The sequence below is a fragment of the Magnolia sinica genome, chromosome 9, assembly GCF_029962835.1.
Source record: "Magnolia sinica isolate HGM2019 chromosome 9, MsV1, whole genome shotgun sequence".
NCBI classification, from domain to species: Eukaryota; Viridiplantae; Streptophyta; class Magnoliopsida; order Magnoliales; family Magnoliaceae; genus Magnolia; species Magnolia sinica.
The window spans coordinates 71,206,069-71,230,130 of NC_080581.1; the positions used below are offsets into that span (position 1 = coordinate 71,206,069).

The 24,062-nt window shown below is 40.6% G+C and overlaps 1 protein-coding gene across 2 annotated transcripts in view; it reads left to right on the forward strand.

Moving 5' to 3' along the window:
• Positions 1-1,513: 1,513 nt before the first annotated feature.
• Positions 1,514-24,062, forward strand: part of LOC131255636 (serine protease SPPA, chloroplastic) — a 105,579-nt gene continuing 83,030 nt past the window's right edge. Inside the window, exon 1 of one of the 2 annotated variants that reach the window (XM_058256400.1) lies at positions 1,514-1,970. In XM_058256400.1, coding sequence (XP_058112383.1) covers positions 1,569-1,970 — 402 coding nt within the window. In that variant the 5' untranslated portion in view covers positions 1,514-1,568. The remainder of the gene's footprint in view (positions 1,971-24,062) is intronic. The other variant, XM_058256399.1, reaches the window with a different exon arrangement.

Genomic DNA, 24,062 nt, shown 5'->3' on the forward strand with positions numbered 1-24,062 from the left:
ATACCGAATACGGTGCGAAGGTTGCCGGAATTTGACCGAAAGGACCGCGGAAGCTAACGGAACAGCACGGATTAGGACACGGGTCTTACATGGTCCACCTAAGATTTGTAATTGCTTTATTTTTGGGTTCATGCCCTAATGGATGGTCCACGAGAATATACTGTACACATCAAGATAGGCTCCACGGTTAGTTGGGTGAGGATAGCCGCACCTAATCGGCTCCCTGCAAAGCTCATGGATGGCATGGATAAGACAAACATTATGGTGGGCCTGACAGAGAGCCGCTTGGCTTCCACCTGGAACTAGCAATGTGTGTGGCCCACATCGATGTATGTGTTGTAGATCCCCACAATCCATCTGTTTTGACAGCTTATTTAAGTGTATGGTCCCAAAAATGAAATAGAAGCAAAATTTAGGTGAACCACACTACATGAAACTGTTATTATTAACCATCAAAAATCTTTTGTGGGCCACAATTTTTTTTGGATAAAGCTGATATTTGTTTTTTTTCTTTCATCCATATATGTTTACCCTTACCAACCTGTTGGATGGTCAATAAAAATTACGGTGGGCCTTAAGAAGTTTTTAATGGTAGGTGTTCAATGACCATTGTTTCCAGTTGTGTGATCCAAATGATACTTATATCTATTTTATTTTCTGGACATTGCCCTAAAAACAAGCTGAAAAACATAGATGGATGGCGTGGATATATGATGCATTCATCGAGGTGGGCCCTACAGTCAGGGTCTCACTCACGTCGCCGGCTCCGGTTTCTCAGCCAAGTCCCGTTCCACGGAAGCGGATTGGCTGGTATGCTGTAGGTATGCGTCGTGCGAAGACGAGCACTATGCTCCACGAGCTCCGAGTTGTACGAACAGTTCAAATGAGATCAAAGTTACATGGCCTCACAATGATGTATTTATTATATATATAGCGTTCATCCATTTTTAGAGATCATTTTAGAGCATTATACAAAAAATAAATCATATCCAAAGATCATCCGGACCACACCACAAATAGAAGCGGAGATAATAATTTTCACAGTTAAACAACTCATAGGGCCCTCCCTGACGTTTCTTTTCCATCCAATCTGTTCATCAGGTCAAAAAAGAAAGACCTGAATGAAGAGAAAACAAAAAAAAGGATTCATATTTATCCAAAATTTCCGTGACCATAAAAATGTTTCAATGGTAGACGTTCAATCCCCCACTGCTTTTCTCAGTGTGGTCCACTTGATATTTAGATCTACATTATTTTTCTCAAAAACCCTTAAGACGAGCTCGTCAAATGGATGGACGATTTGGAATAACGCATACCTCGTAATTAGACCCACGGAACTTACTGACGTCAAGACAGCAGCTGTATAGCTGGTGTGAGGTACACCAGCCAACTGCTTCCGCGTTCCACATGGTGAAAGTTGCTAGCGTAGAATTTTCAAGTGCCCGTGTATCATCACTGTACCAGAGATTACAAGAACAAAGATGACGTGGAGGAAAGGCCACCTTGACATCTTCTTCAAAACACGCTCCATCTCCTCTCTCCTCAATCTTCACAGACAGAGATAGAGAATGTCGAAGCTTCTCTTCCCTTCCCATTTCAATGCCCTAAACCGCCAAACCTACTCATTCCTCCTCTCTTCAAAATCTTCATTATCTTCATTACCACTCCGTTCCAAATTCCTATCCAAACCGTCCATCTTCCGCTCCTTCTCCATTCCACCCAACTTCTCCACCACCGCCTCTAAAGACGAAGAGGATTCGAACAAGGCCGAAGGACTTTCTTCGAATTCCTCTCCGCCTGTCATCGAAGATAGGCCGAGATCGAAGGACGGAGATTACCCGAGTGGGGAGTTTGAGTTCGAAGAAATCACTGGATGGAGGAGCTTCGTCGTCAAGCTGCGGATGCTTTTCGCGTTCCCGTGGGAGAGGGTTCGGAAGGGCAGCGTTCTGTCCATGAAATTACGCGGACAGGTGCTTTGGATTTCTCTCTTGTTTTTTTTTTTTTTTTTTCCCTGAGGTAGTATACAATGTTGGATGGGCTTGAATTGCCAGCGATTTTTTTGGGCTACGGCAATATATAGTTGGGGCCCAGCATTTTTAGGCTATCTTTACCATTCATCTCCTGTGCCTTGCTGTGTATTGTCAATGTGTTGAAGTGATCTCCCTCCTCCCTGCTGGACTATCCTGGTGGTCAGATGATAGGTATGGAAACATATGGTCAGGATAGAAATATAGCCAGCAGTGCATGCGTGGTGGGAGAAGTGCTTTGGTTGGATTGCATGGATTAGATTTTTGGGCCATGGCTCGTCCATGGTGGGGCTCCCATTTGAGTGATCTGAACTGTTCATCTCGTGCATGCAACATGGATGACCATTGTTTTGACCGGACATTCCCATCTGGCCAATCCTGAAGTGGGCAGGTGCTTCGGATTTCTCTCTCATTTTTTTCTTTTTTTTTTTCTGAGATATTATACAATGTTGGGTCGGCTTGAATTGCCATGCGATTTTGTTTGGGTTATGGTGCTGTATAGGCAGCCCCGGCACTTTTAGGTGATCTTTACTATTCATCTCATGGGCCCCACATAATTCCTCATGTTGTGAAGTGATCCCCACATGCTGGAAAATCCTGGGCATCTGATGCTTGGTATGGAAATGGATGGTCAGCGTGAAAATATAGTCAACAGTATGTATGCGGAGGGAGAAGCACTCAGGTTGGATGGCATGGATCGCTCACTGGATTAGATTTTTTGGCCATGGCTCATCCATGGCAGGGCTCACCTTTGAGTGATCTGGAGTGTTTATCTTGTGCACACTACCTGGATGGCCGTTGTTCCGATGAGAGACCACCAATGGGCTAATCCTACCTGACATGGTCATTTGCCTACAATGCTTGGTTGAAATGAAAATATTTCTGAAGGTATATGCATGAATGGGAAAAATTTACTTATTTGGATGGTTGGGTTTGTACATTGGAGGTGGTTTTCATCCATAGGATACCGTTTTGTGGTCAGCCTTGCTACGATCTAGATCATTTGGTCGGAGGGTGCTACTAGGGTAGTTGATGCTACAAGGAGAGCCCTCCATTGGACAATCCTGGCTGTCTAATAGTTGGGCCTTTGATGGAGGGTCAAAATGAAAATAATAGCCAGTCAAAATGAAAATAATAGCCAACAGACCATATGCAGCCTTGGCAACAAGTCTGCCTATTGGTTGACTTGGGTCATTTGACGGTGCTGACTTTTGGCTCATTGACCATTCACACTGGTTCCCACTAGATCATCAGTCATCGTCACTGAACAGTGTTCTTACCAGAATGCTAGCTCAAATGGGAAGTCGGAAACACAATGATTTGGATTGAGCATCGTACAATACTTATTTGAGGAATCGAAGCATGGTTCTTATAGACAAGAAGAAAGCAATATAGGGAGTATGGAATACCTAGGGAGGTTATGTGGTAGTTATGAAGAGATAATTGGTTCTAGGAGGATATATCAACATCATTAGTAAAGATGCATGAGGGTTAGAGTGACAATGGCTTGCCATGAGACTGATGATTTCAAAGTAGCAGAGGGTCTTCATCAGGGGTCTGTATCAAGCCCTCTATATTTTTTTTTTTCCTGAAAGATAACAAAAATTTTATATACAACCCACAAAGCAGGGAAAGAATACGAGCCCACACTGCCCAAGGGTAGGACAATGATCACCGGATCCTTCACCTTTTACATGCACCGTCCAACTCGACACCATCTCTTTAATCTGCCTAATTACATCTTCTACCCCTAGTCTTTCCTTCCGAAAGCAACTACCATTTCTCACCCCCCCCAAATAGCCCAAAAAAACCCCCATGAGAATCAATCCCTGCTTAGCTTTCTCCACTTTACCCACCCCTTCTCCATGCCAAGCCCACATGAAATCATCTACCGAACTTGGCATGACCCAATCCACATGAAGCAAGGCAATGAAATGAGCCCAGATTTTGGAGGCAAAGGAGCAATGGAGGAATAAATGGTCAATTGACTATCTGTTCTCCTCACACATCAAGCACATATTGGGTAATACTAACGCTTTCCTTTGAAGATTGTTGACGGTAAGAATTCTCTTCTGATCCACTAGCCAAACGAACACCGCTACCCTAGGAGGGGCTCCATAAAACCAAGAATGAAAAGGATGAGGAACTGATGAGCGGGACCGATCTTCGCCTAAACGCTTAATGAAAGATCGAACAGAAAACTTGCTAGAAGGATGATTCCGTCAAACCAACGCATCCGAATGAGAAGGAGAAGGGGATGCATTGAGAAGGGACTGGAGGGCAGCGAAATCCCTCTACTTTTCTGCACTTGTTATAGTTAAATTAACTGCTAGTGTCCACAACGAGGTCCCTTGGCATACGTTGGTTGTGCATGACATGGTGTTGGTCAATAGAACTAGGGCAAGGGCAAATTCTAATTGGAGGTTTAGAGGAAGGCTTTAGATCATGAGGCTTAAAATTAGTAGAACCAGGGCCGTGTATTTGGCATGTAAACTTATTGAGAACAATTATAGAGGTGTGGCTTTAGTTAAAATTGACAATCAAGAGAATTCGTCAGACTGGTGGACTGGATGCATCATGAGAATCCCATTGATGGACATAGGGATGGATAGCGATGAAGCCTTGAAAGGGGTGGGATTTTCTTTTCAATTCTTGTTTACGCTATGATATCGGTGGATATTAGTAGAATACGACTTAACAGTGCATGTATGGAGATATTTGGGTCAGTTGTGAGTAGTAGTGTTTCAGTAGTTGATGGGGGGGGATGATGAAGATCTTATCATGGGCTACCTTAGATGTAGAACTATGATAATACCAGCATTTTTAACCTCCAGATTCATGCCAAGGAGATGGTGGATCACCTCTTATTGCACTGCAACTTCTTTTGAGGTTTAGCGGAGGATCTTTCGACTCGTTTGGATGAATTTGGTGATGGCAAGGAAAATTCAAGATATATTTCAAGCCTAGTAGGGGGTTTTAATGGAATAAAGTAGAAAGGTTCTGTGGCTTCTTTCATTGCTTACTGGTTTCTAGTCAATATGGGAGGCGTAAAAGTAAAATGAGTGTTTAGTAATGGTGCTGATATGCATGAGATGATTTTTCAAATGGCTAAAAACAGGGTTGTAAGTTAAGCTTTGGGGCTCAAAACATTTTGGTTGTAATAGGAAGTTTGTTGATAAATGGTTGGGTTAGGGGGCTTGGCCACTTCTTCTAGATGTTTTTGCATCATCTATCTTTGTGTGGTCATGCAAGCCTTGTTATTTTCAATTGTTAATAAATTATTAGCTGCATTCAAGAAATAAAGAATGGAGGAGATTCTTCAGAGCGACTTTTTTCATTGTCTTGACTCTATTATTTAAAAGGATGGGGAGATTGATTCGGATGTTGCTAGGATGGATGAAGTGGGGATGTGCCTCTGGAGTGTCGTGTGATTACCATATGCCTATGGAAACTTAAGGGAAATTTTATTAGGTGACCTATTTGAGCAATTACACTATATAGAGTTATACTCTACCCCTTTCTTTTATAACTTTTAATAATCCAAATTGCACAGTATGATACCTCTTACCTTTATTTTTTATTTTTTCTTAACAATTCAAATTATACTTCACTAAAACAATCTAGAATGAACTTGGAGATTCCATAAACATAAAAGAATGGAACTACTTGCCTATTATGTTTCTTTTCTCTTGCCAATGGAACTTTTTTTTTTTCTTTTCTTTCCCTTTCCCCTTTTTTTTGTAGATCGAAGAAAATATTATTAAAAGAACGCCAAAGGTGGAAAGGAAACAAGCAGAACCATAAACCAAAAACAAAACAAAACAGCACAAAACAAAAGCATAAATGACCTATACAACTCAAAGTTGGGCAACGTGGGAAGCCCGGGCAATTACAAGCCTAGAATGAAAGAAAGAACACAACAATTGGAGATTGGGAGGCATCATGACCAGTTTGCAACATCTCTAGAGATCAAGGCCATTGCATATGTACATAGCGCTATTTTTATTCTAATAGTGCTATGACGTGCGAGAGAAGAGAGCCTTCAACTTGCATTAAATGGGAACCAATTCCAGTAGGAGAGAGGAAGAGAGCCTCTCAATGTAAAAATGTAAAAAAAAAAAATAATTTTTAAAAAATGTCTAAATTTCTTTGAAAAACGAAAAAGAAAAGTTAAGTGTCTATATAAAATATTATGTATATTTTTTTATTGGTCTCTTTATAAGATAATATAAAAGAAATTAAAATATGTATTTTTATTTATATAAAATTTTTATCATATTTGTAGGTTATGCTTAGATCTCAGGAGATGGCTCACTAGTTCCCTGGTGGTTTATCCTACAATAAACAAAAGTTCTACGCATTTTATGCAAGGAGAAATTGGAGAAGCAGGATTGGGAGGCATCATGACCAGTTTGCAACATCTCTAGAGATCAAGGCCACCACATGAGATGAAGAAGAGGAGGAATTCAGAAAGCAACGACTTTTCCCATAGTGTGCCAAATCGGTTACGTATTGGCTGATATGGTAACAACCCAAATTGTTGCGTGATACAGGGTCAAAACGGCTTGGCTGAAAAAAAGAAGAAGAACTAGTATGGGGCCATAATGGCCGCTATAAACCCGTAATTGTCCGTTGCTATAAACCCGTAATTGTCCGTTACAACTTAGAGTAATTGCCTTGGGCTATTATGAACAGTAACAGGAGAAAAAAATACTAACATCTTCTTCTGCTGTTGCTGCTGCTATTATGGTGTTGTTGCCACTCTTCTTCTTCCACTATTGTTTGAGCAATTACACTATATAGAGTAACACTCTACCCCTTTCTTTTATAACTTCTAATAATCCAAATTGCACAGTATAATTACCTCTTACCTTTATTTTTTTCTCAACAATTCAAATTATATTACACTAAAACAATCTAGAATGAACTTGGAGATTCCATAAACATAAAAGAATGGAACTACTTGCCTATTATGTTTCTTTTCTCTTGCCAATGGAACTTTTTCTTTTCTTTTCTTGACCTTTCCCCTTTGTTTGAAGATCGAAGAAAATATTATTAAAAGAACGCAAAGGTGAAATGGAAACAAGCAGAACCAAAAACCAAAAACAAAACAAAACAGTACGAAACAAAAGCATAAATGACTTATACAACTCAAAGTTGGGCAACAAGGGAAGCCTGGCAAGCTATCCCGTATCGGTATCGGTTGGCGTAACGGTGCCCTCTGATACCGATACGGATACGGGGGTGTAACGGCGATACGGGGGCGTAACGGGCCATAATGGTGCAATTTTTTTTTTTTTTGCCAAAAAAATATGGATTAAATCCGGAATACATTTATAAATTGGAACATGTTTATGGTGGTGTGACGGTCTACTCTTTGGTGAGAAGTTGTATCGAACTGTCTGATGAATTTATGAACCAGATAACCTGAATTTGACTACAAAATCCATATATTTAATTTTCTAAATATATAATTTATATACTTAACAATTTGATATCATTTCTTCTAATAGTTTTTTTTTAAAAAAATGAAATTAAATTTAGGTAGATGGTGTTGCCAATTTTGGGCTGACTTGGAGGACCAATCCATGCCCCAAATCAGCCCCAAATTTATGCAATTTATTGGCATTATCCCACTTATGAATTGGTGGACATTTATTGGATAATGAATCATGAAAAAAATCAAAAGGCCCTATTTTAAAAAATAATCGTCTGCAAATTAATAATTAAAACTATTCAAACAATTTGATTTTAGCATTGTGAGTTAGCAACTACAGTTCATAATTTAATTGGTAAATTTTAAGTTAATACATGTCTCGTGTATAATTTTTTAAGGGCCTGAATTAGGCGGGACTCGGATTGTGAAGTGTAGCACACAAGTGTCAAAGTTTTTTGGGCCCCACCACAATGAATGTGTTATATTCACACCGTCCATCCATTTTGCCAAATAATTTTAGGGCATGAACCCAAAAACGAGGCAAATTTAAAGCTCAGGTGGACTGCACCATAAGAAACAACAATAATTAAACGTCCACCATTAACAATTTATTGGGGGCTACAAAAGTTTTAGATCAAGCTGACATGTGTGTTTTCCCTTCATCCACGTCAATGTGACCCAATTAACAGGTTAGATAGAAAATAAACATTACAGCGGACCCATGTAACAAAACAGTGTCAGTGCAATGTTCAGTGTGCACCGCAGAACACAATTTTTTTTTCACAGCCACGCAGTCCATTCCATTTTCGATACCGAAATGAAAAAGAAGAGAGAGAGAGAGAGAGAGAGAGAGAGAGAGAGAGAGAGAGAGAGAGAGAGAGGGAGAAGAAGAAGAAGAAGAAGACACAAATATGTTCCTACCGTGTCGTGTCCTCAAATGAGCTGGAAAAACTTATGGACTATGTGAACATACAAGAAGAAGACACAAATATGGTCCTTAGTGGGCAGGCATTTGATCCTTACCGTGTGGTGTCCTCAAATGAGCTGGAAAAACTTATGGACTATGTGAACATACAAGAAGAAGACACAAATATGGTCCTTAGTGGCGGGCATTCGATCCTTACCGTGTGGTGTCCTCAAATGAGCTGGAAAAACTTATGGACTATGTGAACACACAACACACACACACACACATATATGTATAAAAGGTGGGTCCCATGTCAGGGCAACACCCACTAACGTGTTACTCGGGTAACACCTAATCAACTAATATGCTCCCTTGGAAATTGTACACATGGTACGTATTAGCTTAAATTAAATCAATTAAATCGTAGGCCTTGTTGTTGGTAACTCACAATCCCAAAATCAAATTATTTTAATGATCATAACCGCTGATTTTCTGACACTTATTTTAACGATCACAAACCTATAGTGTTGCAAGCTTTAATTGAGAGCTAGGGTCTTAAACCCTTTCGGTTTGAATTGATGTGGTTGGAGGCTAAGGGGTTCAAGGATCTGGTCTCGGGTGGTGGAGTTCTTTCAATATGGATGGCGCGGCGGGCTTCAAGTTACATAAGAAGTTGAAGCTTCTCAAAGGGAAACTGAAGGAGTGGAATAGGGAGGGTTTTGGGGTTAGAGAAGACATGACTGCCAGTGTTCTCGAACAAATCCACTCGATAGACATCAAGGAGGAAGGGGGAGAGGCCTCTTTAGAGGATATTGTTAGTCGTGGGAAGTTGGAAGCAAACTACTCTTTAAGTTCCTTAAAGAGGAGGAAATTAAGTGGATGTAATAGTCGCGGGCTTTGTGGCGAAATGAAGGTGACAAAAATATGTGATTTTCCATAGTATTGCCTCGGAGGGAGCAAGGTGCAATTGAATCTCATCGCTAGTGGTTGAAGGCAATACGTTAGAGAAGGATGATATTGGCGCAACAATTGTTGGGTTTATTGCTGGCTTCTGTCGTTGGATCATTGGTCCTGGCCGAGGTTGGATTATCTTCATTTTTATAATTTTTGAGGAAGATGCAGGTCTCCTTGAAAAGTTGATAAGAAAATGAGGTCAAGGGAGATGTTGAGAGTTTGGGGAGGGACAAGTCCCTTGGTCATGACAGGTATCCTATTACCTTTTTCCAGATCTTTTGGGACATAATTAAAAGGGATATGTTGGATTTCCTTGAGTTTTTCACGGGTGGTTACTTGTTGGTGTAGTTAGGTATGTCTTTTATCACGCTTATTCCTAAGGTGGAGGGTGCAGAAGAGCTCAAGGACTTCTACTCAATCAGCCTCATTTGAAGTTTGTATAAAATTCTCACCAAAATCCTAGTGACGAGATTTAAGGTGTTGGGAAGAGTAATCTCTCCTAACCAAGGGCCTTCTGAAGGTGGGCATATTTTAGACACGGCCTTGATCGCTCATGAGTGTATTGATTATCAGTTCAAGCCAAAAAGGCAAGGGTGGTTGTATGGAAGTTTCTCAGTTCAAGCCAAAAAGGCAAGGGTGGTGTGCAATTGGACGTGGAGAAGGCTTATGATGACGTGGAGTGGGATTTCTTGGACTACATGTTAGATAGGTTGGGTTGTGGAGGCAATTGGAGGCGTTGGATTCGTAATTGCGTGGGATCGCCTTCCTTCTCAGTTCTCGTCAATGAATCTTTGAAAGGCTTTTTCAAAGCATCTAGGGGTCTTAAGCTAGGGAATCCCTTGTCACCGTACCTCTTCCTAATTATTGCAGAGGCTCTTAGTCACATGCTAGCCAAAGGTCAAGAAGTCGACCTCTTCAGTGGCTTTAAGGTGGGGAGTATGATGGATCCGGTTTCTCATCTTCAATTTGCAGACGACATGCTAATCTTTTGTCGGGTAGACCCAATTAAGGTGGAAGACATAAGGGAAGTGGTGATTTGTTTTGAAGCAGTTTTCGATTTGAAGATTAATGTGAGGAACAGTGAATTATTGGGAATCTACATGTCAAAGGAGGGTCTTCTTGGTTGGAGCTATCCTTTGACTACAAGGAAGGCTCTTTTCGTACCTCCTATTTAGGCCTTCTGCTATGTATTGGGAGATCGGCGATCCATTTATGGGATAAGGTGTTGGAAAGAATTGAGAGCGAACTTTCCAAATTGAGAAGTTGGGTTTTATCTCTTGGTGGTCGCATTACTTTGATTAAGGCAGCTTTTTCAAACACGCTTGATGTAGGATGGCCTAATCCAACCCCATTGACATGGGTAACGCACGCTTCTTGCATTGATATACTTTAAATGGCTTGGTGTCCACATCAACCCCGTTCTACTTTTTGCCTCTCTTCAGATGTTTGCAAGCCGTGCTAGTCAAGTTGGAAAAAAATGAGAAGAGACTTCCTATGGAGTGGTTCCAATGAAGGCTTCAAGCAATGTTGTCAAAATCGTTGTTGTATCACAGATCGTAACAGGGGTCGAAATGTTTCGAATCGCAAATTGGAAGATTTTTTTAAAATGATTTTTCTTAAAAATATGAAAACTACAATTTTTCCTTAAAAAACATATAAGGGATCTTTTAATAATTTATGTTCTTGTAACCTTTCTTAATGTAGAATCGCATTGAAAAAGCAACATTTGATTCCGTAAACTGATGAAAAAAAAGATATTTTGATTTCTAACCAGTAACCATCATTCCACAATACATATAAGTCAACATGGTCGTAATTATCCATAAAAACATTCCAGATAAGTCATACATCAATTTGGTGTTTCGACCAATTAAGAAGTAAGAAATCATAAAAAATAGCTCTATGATTTAACATTGAAGAGAATACATATCATTTAATCTCCTATGGCAATAATACCTTTTCTAAATGATTCTTTTTTTTCTTTTTCTTTTTTTGAAAGTTTTTTTTTTCTAAATGATTCTTAAAGCCCCCACCAATTTGAAAACATAAACTGAAAGCCAAATGAAGCTTAAAATGGAACAAAACAAGTATACTTTGAATCGTAAATTGTAGGATTCAAATCATAAAATCGTAGGATTCATATAAAAAGGGATTCAAATGTGGGATTCAAATCGTTTTGGTTAAGATTCGACTCAAATCGTAAATCATAAATTGTAAGATTTTGACAACATTGGCTTGTTTCATCTTTTGAAATGGGAGAAGGTATGTAAACCAGTCACTCAAGGTGGAGCAGGGTTACGACCTCTTAACCATATGAGCTCAACTCTTCTTGGTAAATGGCTATGGAGATTCGGTATGAAAGAAGGTCGCATGCGGAGTGAAATCATCTCAAACATGTATGGCATTCTCCATGGGGGTGGGAAATAAATAGGTCCTCTTTTTATAAGGCCTCTTATATTTGGAAGTCAATCATGAAGCTTAAAGATATTTTCTGGTAAGGTGTGTTGTTCTCAACTTCTAAAAAAAAAGAGGAACGAAAAGGTGTGTTGTTCTTAGTAGCGGATGGGGCTAGAATTTAGTTTTGGGAGGGTTGTCGGTGTCATGATGGTCCATTGCAGTCTAATTTTTCCTGAGCTTGCGGATCTTACTCCTTGTTCTGATTTGATGGTGGTAGATTGCTTCTCTCAGAGTGGCTTGTCAGTTGCTTGGGCCCTCCCTGTAGGAGGAGCATAACGGATGACGAGGTAGCTGATTTCATTGCTTTGTCTGGCCATCTTCAGTTTGCATACCTGCAAGGAGGTCCTGACTCCGTGGTGTAGAAGATGCACAGTTTAGGCTGGTTCTTGGTTAAGGCCCCGTTTGTTAAATTTGAAGTCTAAAGACCGAATTTGAAATCTGAAGCCTGAATATGAAATCTAAAGCCTGAATCTGAAATCTAAAGTAAAAAAACTTGTATGATAATTATGGCTGAAGTTTAAAAATTAAGTACTGAATCTTAAACAAACTGTTTGTTAATAAACATCTTAAATGTTTGAAATATGTTAATTTGACACATTTGTCCCTATCTCTCATTTGGAAATGTTTTACATTATAAAGAAATTATTTTTTTATTAAATGAAAATAAAATCATTATATTTAATTTAAAAAAACTAAAATACTTAATAAAAAACTAAAATACCATCAGAAGGCCCTCAATTCTAGTAGGAAGATTGCCACTATGTGTTGTATAGGATTGAACACCAGTAGCAACAAAACCTTCAAATAAGCCCACCTTATATTTATATGCTATCCAAATTGTTTTTAAGGTCATTCCCAATTGGATGAAGTGAAAACATATTGATCCAAAACTTCCGTAGCCTATTTAAGTTTATTTTCCATCCAATATGTTCATAAGGTCACAAATACTTGTACGAAGAGGAAAAAAATAAAATCATATTGATCTGAAACTTGTGACCCCAAAAAGGGTTTCAATGGTAGACGTTCAATCCCCCGTTGCTTTTTGCAGCTTATTTTTCGTCTCAAGCTTTAATACGAGCTCACCAAATGGATGGATGGTTTGGATATAACACATACCTCATGACGGGACCCACAGAACTTGCTGACGTCAATACAGCAGCTATATAGCTGGTGTGAGGTACATCAACCAATCCGCATCCTACTTGGATGTGGATTAGCTACTTACAGGTTGAATAGCGAGATTCACTACCGAAGTGACGTCATCAAGTTCCATGGGCCCACTATGATGTATGTGCTTTGTCTACACCGTCCATCTATTTAGAGATTTAATTTTAGAGTATGAGTTAAAGAATGAGGCAGATCCAAATATATGAGGCAGATCCAAATATGTAGTTGACCGCCGCCGCCCCCCGCCCCCCCCCAAAAAAAAAAAAAAAAAAAAACCAAAAAAAAGTGGAGAGATTGATGCCTACCGTTGAAACCTTCCCAAGGCTCACTGTGATTTTTATTTGAAATCCAAATCCAACCTTTTCACAAGTTAACATGGACATGAAAGAAGGGAAAAAACAAATATCAGTTTGATCAAAAACTTGTGGCCTATTTAAGTTTTTAGTGGTGGGCGTTACTCTCCCCACTGTTTTATGTGGTGAGGTCCACTGGAGGTTTGGATTTGACTCATTCTTTGGATCTTTACCTAAAATTATATTTCCAAATGGATGGACGGTATGGATACAAAACATACATCGTGATGGGGCCCACATAACTTGGTGACGTAACTTCAGTAGCGCGTATCGCTACTCAACCTGTCAGTATCCAATCCGCGTCCGCGGAAACAGATTGGCTACTCCCCTGCCACCAGCGAATGGCTAATGGTCGGTGCTATGTGGGCCCCACCATGATGTGTGTTTCATCCATGCCGTCCATCTATGTTTATAGATCATTTTATAGTATGAGACCAAAAATGAGGTATATCCCAATCTCAAGTGGACCACATTACAGGAAAACAATGTTAAATGAACTTCGACCATTAAAAACTTTTTGGGGGCCATAAAAATTTTGGATCAAGCTGATCTTTGTTTTTTCCATTCATCTAGGTCTATATGACCTAATTAACAGATTGGATGTCAAATAAATAGTACATTGGGCCTTAGGAGAATTTTAATGGTGGATATCCAATCACCATTGTTTTCCTGTGGTATGGTCCACCTGAGATTTATATCCCTCTCATTTTTGGTATCAAGCCCTAAAATGATCTTTAAAAATGGCTGAATGGAATGGATGAAACACATACATTATGGGGGGCATAATGAATTTTCATAGGTTAAAAGTCGATTTTGTATTGCACAAACAATTTAAAGAGAAAAAATTGCCGTGGTAACTTGAAAAGGGGTAATTTTGGAAGCAAAAATTTTTGTTTAATGAAAAATTCACTGAGCGCATTCCACGTTCACCATTAAGCTAGACTCCTATCACGGAAAGAATTAAGTGAAAAACCTCTTAGCGCTTTCCTTCTTCCGTGTTAACAACGCATTAACAAACACCACTGAACACGGAACATTTTCCCAATTCCGCGTTAAGTGCAAAAATTCAGCGTTAACAAACAGGCCCTAAGTCCTATAAAACGTTTCAGCCTAAAGTTATGGAACATCAGGAGCGACATGCCTTTCATTTTTGGTTTTATGGTGCACCCACCAAAGTAACTACCTTCAAATGGTTAGTGGGGAGAAAGAAGCTTCTGATGATTGATAACATGCAGAAGAGATTTATGATGATACCTAATATGTGTTATATGCGCAATCGACACTCCGAATCGGTGGATCACCTCTTCATTTTTTGTCCGTTTGCTCAAGTGGTTTGGGACCACTTCTTAGTTGCATTCAAAGTGGCTAGGGTGATGCCGAGGTCGGTTTGGGACCTCCTCTAGGCTTGGCACGGGGGAGGTGGTGGGAAGCTTTTTAGCTCTAAATGGCATCTTACCCTGCTAGCAATTTGGTGGGCTTTATGGGGAAAAAGGAATGGCGGTGATTTCAAAATCAATCTAGGTCTCTTTAGGCGGTGTTGATCGGGGTTGTTTCGTTGTTGTCCGATTGGACTGAGATTAGCTTTTTTGGTTTTTCATTTTTTCGCTTTGTGGGCGTTGTCTTCTTCTTCCCCTTTTGTTTTCCTGTATAGTTTTTGCTGTTTCTTAATAAAATTTTCATCCATTAAAAAAAAAAGAAAAAAAGAAAAAAGAAATACGACCATTAGATACATTTCATTTTTCATTTTTCATAGTCAAATAAATGTTAACCAATTTGAGCCAATTACATTAGTGGCATATGACGATTCAAACACTTGCAATCTAAAAATTTCTACCTACAACACATTGTAACTCAACATTAATTTATTAAATTATATGACACATTGTTGCTAAGTCGCAATCCCAAAATCAAATTGTTTGAATGATCCTAGCTGCTAATTTTTGGACATTGTTTTTGAAATATGACCATTGGATATTTTTCATTCTTAGTTGTCCAATAAATGTCCCATGATTTGGGGCCAATTACATTAGTGGGATGAGTGCCAATAGATTGAATGAATTTGAGGCTGATTTGAGGAATTTAATGCTTCCCCAAATTGGTGACCGTGACACTATTCATCCGAATTTAGTTTCTATTTTTTTTCTAAAAATTTATTTGGGAAAAAGGGTGTAAGATGGTTTAGGATATGCATTAGTAGGATGGTTGTCATAGCCTGCATGAATTTGGGGGAATTTGAGTGGCTCTCAAATCCACGATACTATTCATCCAAATTTTATTTTATTTTATTTTCATAATTACTTGGGGGATGTTAAATGTTTAGGGATATGCATTAGTAAATGAATGCCATGCAGTACATGAATTTCGAGACTATTTGGAGGCATATGAGTGGCCTGCTAAATCTGGATTTAATTTCAATTTTTCTTAAAAATTTTCAATGTGAGGTATTTTGGTACTACATTCATTCTAATATATTTAGCATTGATATTAGATAGAAAATTAGTATTGCAGTCAATCCCAGTTTTTCAGGTTCATAAATTCATCAGGCAACCCGATACAACACTCCCACTAAAGAGTGGACTGTTATGCTTCCATAAACATGTTCAAAACAAAAAATGAATATATATTTGAAATATTTAGATTGTTTTGGATTTTTCTAGATTTTTTGGGGCAAAAAAATAAAACTAAAGCAATTGATGGAAGGGAGTTTAATGGTCGTTACGGCCGATACCTGTATCGGTAACGGTCATGACTAATATGACCACGGTCATGATTGATATGACCACCATTATCGATACAGAATACCTTGGCTGTTCCTCTCTCTAAATGGCCCGAAGAACTGGCATGATAGCTCGGTGCTAAATAGCTTTTCGATCCTTGCCCGTGCCTCCATGCCAAGCAAACAACAAATCATGAGCAGCAAGAGGCATGACCCAAGAGGTATGAAAGCAAGCCAGGATGGAAGACCACACCCCATGAGCAAAGGGGGAGTAGACAAAAAATGATTGATGGATTCCGCATCCTCTAGGCAAAGCAAGCATATATTAGGTATCACTACTCTTCTTGGTAGATTGTCGACTGTAAGTATTCTCCCTGTAGCTAGAAGCTTGACGAACATAACAACTTTTGGAGGAGCTCTATAAGACCAAGCAAAGGAGGGATAGCTGCTCCTAGTAGCAGAGGGGAGGCCACTGAGGTGGTCGAATAGCGAACGGATCAAGAATCTGCACGAGCAATTCAAGGACCAACTGAGCAAGTCATGGACTCTCGGGAAAGGGCGTACTCTAGAAGCTCCAAAAGACTGAGGAAATCTTTTTAGCTCCAAATCCAAAAGAGTTCTTAAGGAGGGCACAAAACCCTAGACCCCACATCAGAGAAACAATTAGCAATGTAAATGGACCGATTCGTGGCGACACGGGCTAAGTTGGGGAAGAGTGAGTGGAGTGGCCTTCCAGAAATCCAACAATCCATCTTGAACCGGTTGCCCAACCCATTACCAAAGGCAAAGGAAAGCTCCTCTTGTATTTGGGGCTTTAAAATAATAATGGCTTTCCACATAGTAGAGGCTCTATAAAGGGAACAAGGTTTGGAAAGCCTACCCACAATCTCAGTGCTATACTTTCCGGCGATGATCTCTCTCCACTAGTTGAGCCAGGCTTCGATGTAAAACACCAAATCCATTTACCCAGGAGAGCTAACTTAATGACAACCAAATCCCCAATATTGGCACCCCCCCTTCGGGAAAGGTTTATAGACATCAAACCAACCGAGGAGATGGCATTTGTGCCCCTCAAAGGCCCCATTCCATAGAAAGTCCCCTCTAAGCCTTTTAAGCCCAAGTAAAATAGACTTCGGGCAAAGATAGGGACCGAGGAGAGAAAAAATAAGAGAGGAGGTTAGAGAGGGCAGCTTTGATAAGGGTGAGGCAGCCCTCGAGGGACAGGTAGGTAACAACTCTTACACTGAGACAACCTCCGCTGGACCTACCTAATGATCACATCCCACATGCGCTTGGTTGACTCCACAATGTAGAGGGGAAGGCCAAGGTGCAAAGAAGAAAAGGAGACGACCTAACAACTGAAAACCACTGCTAAGTGAGAAAGGGCCCAGGAAAGGAGATTGATACCGACATCTTACTTTTAGAGAGATTAGCCTTGAGGCCAGGGGTAGCCTTTAGCATTGAACGATTTTCTGAATGGTATCAAACCAATAGCGATTCATACAAGCCAAATCTTCTAATCGATAATTGGCCAAAGAAACATTGTTTGATAACAGCCTCCACGACATCACAAAAGAGGAGGATATTGTCTGTGAACTGATTGTGGGAGATTGAAGGGCCCAAATAATACACCTGAAACCCACTAAAGAGGCTAGTTGACTCACCTTTCCCCAACATTCTGCTTAGGCCTTCAACAACAATGACAAAGAGAAAGGGGGAAGGTAGGTTGCCTTGTTCACAACCTCTGGAGGAGTTCAAGAAACCTTTAGGACAACCATCGCCAAGTGTAAGGACTTTAGCAGAAGAAATGCATACCCTGATTTGGTTGTGCCATGTCGACCCGAAGCGAAGACAACCCAACATATAGTCTAAATAATCCCAATCAACACAATTCAAAGCTTTCTCAATATCTAGCTTGCAAACAATTCCACTTTTTTCCTTCTCAATAATGGGAGTCAATACTTTCATGAAGGGAATGAGGCCACAAAAGGTTTTGCTAGTTAGCCACAAAGGTTCCCTGAGCTTTAGAGACAACCTTGGAGAGAGCTAGGCGGAGCCTAGAGGCTAGGACTTTGGGCTAGAATCTTATAAGGGCCCTCCGATAGGCTAATGGGCTAGGAATCCTCGAGATGGGTCTCACACCTTCGATTTTCAGAATGAGAGTGATGAAAGAGGCTCTCATGGTCCAAGGAAGCCTACTGAAGGAGAAAAACTCAGAAATGAGACTAATTAGATCTCTAAAAATAAAAAATAAAAAATCTCATCCTAGAAGACTTGAAGGAAGGCCAAAGGAAACCCATCTTGGCTGTGGGCTTTGTCTCTGCTAAGGGAATACGCCGCATCCTTGGTTTCCTCCTAGGAGAAAGTGGATTCAAGAGTCAGAGCTTGCTGGTTAGAGATTGGAGGAAAATTGAGATTATCGAACTTAGGTCGAGTCCAACCTTCAAAGGGCAATGAGTTGCTGTAAAAGGAGACAACATGATCGCAAACTTGCTGCTTGTCTCCACTTTGGAATTGTTAATAGAAATGCTAGTTATGTTGTTGCTGCAAGCCCTTGTGCTAGCGATGTAGTGGAGGAAGTTAGTGCTTTTGTTTCCTTCATTGAGCCACAAGGCATGCGACCTTTGCCTCCTTTTGGTCTCTTCTTAGTTCACTTTGCTCCAGTAATCCAGCTAGAATCTCCGCTTTTGAAGTTTAGTCCTCATAAAAAAGCGGGCTAACTTCTTGTTTAGTGTCCAAAAGCTGAATGGCCAAGAGGATTTTATTCGCTTCGGCCTCGAGGCTGTCTAGAGAGTCCTTCCCCCAACAAGCTAACTTATTTTTCAAGAGCTTAAGCTTTTGGCTAAGGACGAATCCTGGATCACTCGAAATGGAGGACCACTAGTTATTGATCAAGGAGGGGAATTCCTCCAATTTGAGCCATGAGAGTTCGGATATGAAAGGCTTAGGGCCCCAACTCTCATTGACAACTCTAACAGTTCAGATAATGATCAGAGATGGGGTAGGGAAATAATCTACCCCATCTAAATAGAGTCAATCACTAACTAGTTGATAGTCTGAAGCTTGGTTTCCTGAAGGGAAATAAGCTACGCCTTCAACTTACGACAAATGTCTTGGACTGCTGGACATGAGCTTTTTTTTGCCCACATCTAAGGCTGCGTACATTCCATCAAATAATCTTCATTGGGAAACTTGCATGATCCTTCTGCCTTTCTTTGAGCTTATAGAATTAGAGCTAGCACTATAGTTGATAGAGGACTTGAGGCTGACAAGCTCTCTCTAGTGTTTAGGGAATTTTTGGGACTTTTTTGACTTCATGAGCAGCCATGTCACTTCTTGCCTCAACAAATTGGAAGAGGGCTACATAGTCAATGTCCCGGTCTTCGAAAGGGACCAAACTCAATGAATGTGTCCTCTATCCATTGGAGATCCTTAACACCTCGATAAATGGGATTGACGTAGGTTTGGGAAGAAGAGCCATCAAATTGAGGAAGGGAAGGGGAGAGATCCAACGTTGAAGAGGCCTCAGCTTGAACCTGGAGAAGAAGGGGGGGGGGGGGGGTGGCGGCGCTTCGTGTTCACTAGAGCCCACTCCAAAGAAGAGGTAGGGCGATTGCTAGAAGGGGAAAGGGGAGCCTTGAACAAAAAGGGAGAGGATCATGGAGAGGGATGTTCAGATCAAATGATAGGAGGCGCAGGTCGAGAGAGGAGGGGAGGTCTTGTGGGGAATGGACTAAGGCTAGGCAGGGAGGGTCAGGGAGATCAAAGGCATTTTGCTTGAGGGATGAAACTGAGGAAGGGGGAGGGAGAAAAAGGGGGAAATGGGAAAAGGAAGGGCCTGTAAAAGGGATATGAGTGAGGAGAAAAGAGCTCACTTTGACATCGACAAACTTAGGTGCCAAGAGGAGGGAGATAGAAGGGGGAGAGTAATAAAAGTGTGCATCATCATTTGACTGAAAGGGCAGCTTAATGATGCCATGCATCCCAGAGAGGCACGCTTTTCCGAGGTTGAAAGGACCTAGACCAACAGTGTTGCTAGCGAAAAAATATTGAGAAGGTTAGTATTGAGTCTCTCTCTCTCTCTCTCTCTTGTGAGTTGACGCTGTTAGGTCGCTGGAAGAGGTGTGGACGGCGAAATGATGACGGGTGGCAACATTTGCCTCAGAGGGCAAGGAGGACAGGCCATGCGTTGACACAATAGAATCCCTACTATAATAATTGCTAATGCTAGTGTCAGAGTCATAATTACAGAGTGCTTCGGAAGGCTCGAGCGACGACGAAGATTGGCCGCACATCCTCTTGGATAAGAACGGATAGGTAGTCTTGTTAACGTTATTAAGAGGGCCCGCATCAGTTGCCAATATAGACGACGCCGACGAGGCATGCGTCGGTGCAAGAACACCACTGAGGCCATCAAGAGAATCTCGAATCACCATGTGACTCAGGGAAGCAACTCCCTGACCGAGGTAGAGGAGATGGCATTATTGCTTTGAAAAGTCTCACTGACGACGACAACACTGGGCTCAAGGAGAGCACTGCCCTTGTTACGTGTCACCAGAGCAGGGGAGGGGCCAATCTTAACATGGGTTAGGTGGTTGACAATCATGCCACATGTGTGGATTACTAGGGTCGGAGATAGGGCATCAACATCGTTCATTGCGTGGCTAGAGAAGAGGCCATGTGGTTAGAAAGAAACGACGAGATTGAAGCAACAACGCCCGAGAAATGGCCATGTTTAGACAACTGAGCCACATGTACCCCACCAACCTCTTGTGGAAAGAGCGGAGCTCCCACTTGGATTTCGTCGCCGAATTGAAAGAAAGGGCTTCTCTGATGGAGGATTTGATGGCCAATAGGAAATCCTGGCTCCACAATAAGGAAATGCCACTTGGGTGAAACTAGGAGTCAACAAAGTTGAAAATGGAAGAGTTTGCCCATTTGTAGAGGGAGGTCATCGGGCCATCATTGAATAAGGCCTCTGCCATGATGGTACAATGGAGATCCTCGTCTAGGTCCAGCTTGAGGTTGAGAAGAAGCTCGTCCTCTCACAAGGGCTTGAGACCGAAGATTCCTTCCTTGAGATTGCAACATACATCCAACCAAACCATGATGTCGGCCATAGAGGCTCCTTTCCAGTATTTGATCACCAATCTCCACTAAAACATCACCGCCGCTTCATCGATGATAGCACGATCAACGATGACCTTGGGGCTAGAGTCAGTGATGACCTTACGAACTCGGAGACCACTCGGTCCCTTTGTCTAGCTGGTTGGGTTGGAATACATGGCGGCATGGATACTTGAAGGGGCCCTTGCAACAACTTGTTTGAAAGAATGACCAGAAACCCTTAAACCTCCTCCCAAAATAGGGTCACTAGTCTCAGAGAAGTACTTGGACCTGGAGGCCCTCTCTCTCTCAGTTTTTCTCTTATCTCCCTCTCTAATCATTTCTTTTCTTTTTATTCTTTTGAGTTTTGAGAACTTAGAGGTAATATTTCACACAGGAAATGGCCAAAGGTCAGCATTTGCAGGTTTTTCCCAAGGGTTAGAAAATGGTATTATGATCTTATAATGGTCTACTAGTGTTATGAAGTGGTAAAATGGGAAATTTGAGAAATGGAAAACATGGTGCCTGTGGGACACCATGACCTTTTTTTTTTTTTTTTTTACAGAAATACCGCATTATATACTATAATGTGATGCTGTATTAAAAAATGTCAGCTATAATTAAGTAAAGCCGTTATTGTGAAAATAACAACCATTATTTAATAGGCATTTTCTGTTATATAACACCACGGAGAGTTACTTTTTCTGTTATAATAGTAATGGCTGTGTGATGACGTATTTCTAGAACTTTCATTTTGCCTTGCAATTATTTAGGACATGCTTGGGATGGAGGAGAGTCTCAGCCTTGGATTTTTCATCGAAAAGGATATGAATGTGAAAAGGTCAGATATTTGGTTTCTTCAAAATGCACGCTTGACATGTCATTAAAAGGAGCCGCTTTTCTTATCGGTTGCCTTTCATCTCTGCTCGTGAAATGGATGGGCTAATCCTGTCAATTTGATTGGCGCCCCACATGCAAATAGATCCATAGCATTTGCAAGTTTGTCTACCACACTGTTATTTGAAAATTTACATTTGTGGTGCTGCTCTCCTTTTTAATCTCATAATTCATATATCATTCCATTGGATCTGGCTGTTGTTCCATCATTCAACCCAAGAATGACTTGCTGGAATTGTCATCAGTAATTGTTAATGCTACTAGAAACAACATTACCAAGCCCCTTCATTTTGGATGGAGAGTCGTCCAAGTTCCAATGCTATTGTTTGGACCCATGCATCCCTCCTTTGTAATACAATTTCATGGTCAATGAAGGGCCCTTCCATCCTCCATTAGTGCCTTTCATAGCATTGCTCCTAGAGTGTCAAATGCTATAGCAGTTTTTTTTCCCCCCTGCAAATAGTGCTATAGCAGTTCTAGTCAAGTGATTTCTTTGATGGATGCCAAAAATGTTATTTAGGAGGAGATAAGGACATCAAATTAGTAACTGCGAAAGCCCAATAGGAAGCTGCGATCTAAAGTCCACTTCTTTAGTAACGTCTTGTTTCTTTCTTCTCATCTTTGAGAGGTACTACATCTTTGTGAGAAGCAAGAGAGTGGTAATGTTACACTGGTAGGATGGTTCATTAAAAATTTCTAAAAAGCTCTCCTACCTAGGTGGGTTGTCCTTTATGGATTTCTGGGTCATCATGTTGTGTTCAGTGATTCTATTGCAGCTGAGTTCTACCTGCCAGCTGTAATTCTCCCTACATGTGTTTATTTGAAAGATAGTTCATGGCAAGATTCTTCACACAGGAGATCCCTAAGGATAGATTGCAGTAGCTTGACCTACAAGATGAGTAGGGATTAGGGAAGAAATGAGCAGTTGCCAAGTGGAAGGTTGATTTGTTTAAGCTTGATTTGAGAGTAGCTCAATTAGGCCAGGTGGTCATTAATGGCATTGTTAGAGATGCTGTTGGTGGGTGTAGCTATGGTTTCTGGTCCAATGTGTGTGAAACTCAAATAACATGGAAGAAGGCAACATTTTTGTCTTTCCCATTGCATTTTGGCCCAGGGGTGCTTGGGGCTCAGTAATGAGCATTTAAGCTCATATCTAGATAAAGTTTCAGCATGCACAAGAAGCATTCTCTATGAGGCTAATGTCAACGGTACCATTTTAGAGAGCTCACTGGCGTGCTGGATATCTAAGTGGTTTTGTTTGCTTTACATACTTGGGCCACCAATCAAAGTTGTTTCTGCTAAATGTATGTGATTAGGGCTTGGTTGGAGGAAGAATGGAGACATCACAGGAAGGTGGACGTCTATCATTTATGGTAGGATGACGTCAGCAAAGTGACCCTTCCACACAATTTAGTGTTTATCAATTTAAAAAATTCTGGCTTTTACAAAAAAAATAAATAAATGTGTAAAAGGGCTTGACTTTTGGAATAGAAATGTCTGTTTGTTGAAGGAGGTCGGTTGACTAAAGATCAGACAAATCAGAATTTTTAATGTTCTTTTGTTGGGAACTGGCATTGGCAGTGTTTGTGGGCAACTGTTTCTCTAGATAATGACAATGATAGGGAAATATCATGGGATGTTTTTAGTCTTTATGTGGATGGACAGATTTTTGTAGTCTTTAGATGCATGGATATTGGACTTAAGTTGCTTGTTAACAAGGCTAAATTTAGAGTGCATCATAGTGGGAAAACTTCTAGCTAGACTCTAGGTGTTGTTACTGTGGATTAGTTACATAGCAAAAGAGGAGAGAGAGGAAAGGAAGAGAAAAGAAGAAGAAAAAGAGAGTTAAGGTTGGGTGTCTCCCCTCTCCTCACTTTTATTAGGAATAAGATGACAATACATCTGGTACTTCAAAAGTGTTTTGGTAGATCATTCATGACATAGATACTCTCAAACATTGTCACGATGAAAGACCTTGATATTTTCTCAAACTGAATTAAGATCATTTTATGAAACATCTTTATGAAAGAAGGAACTTCAT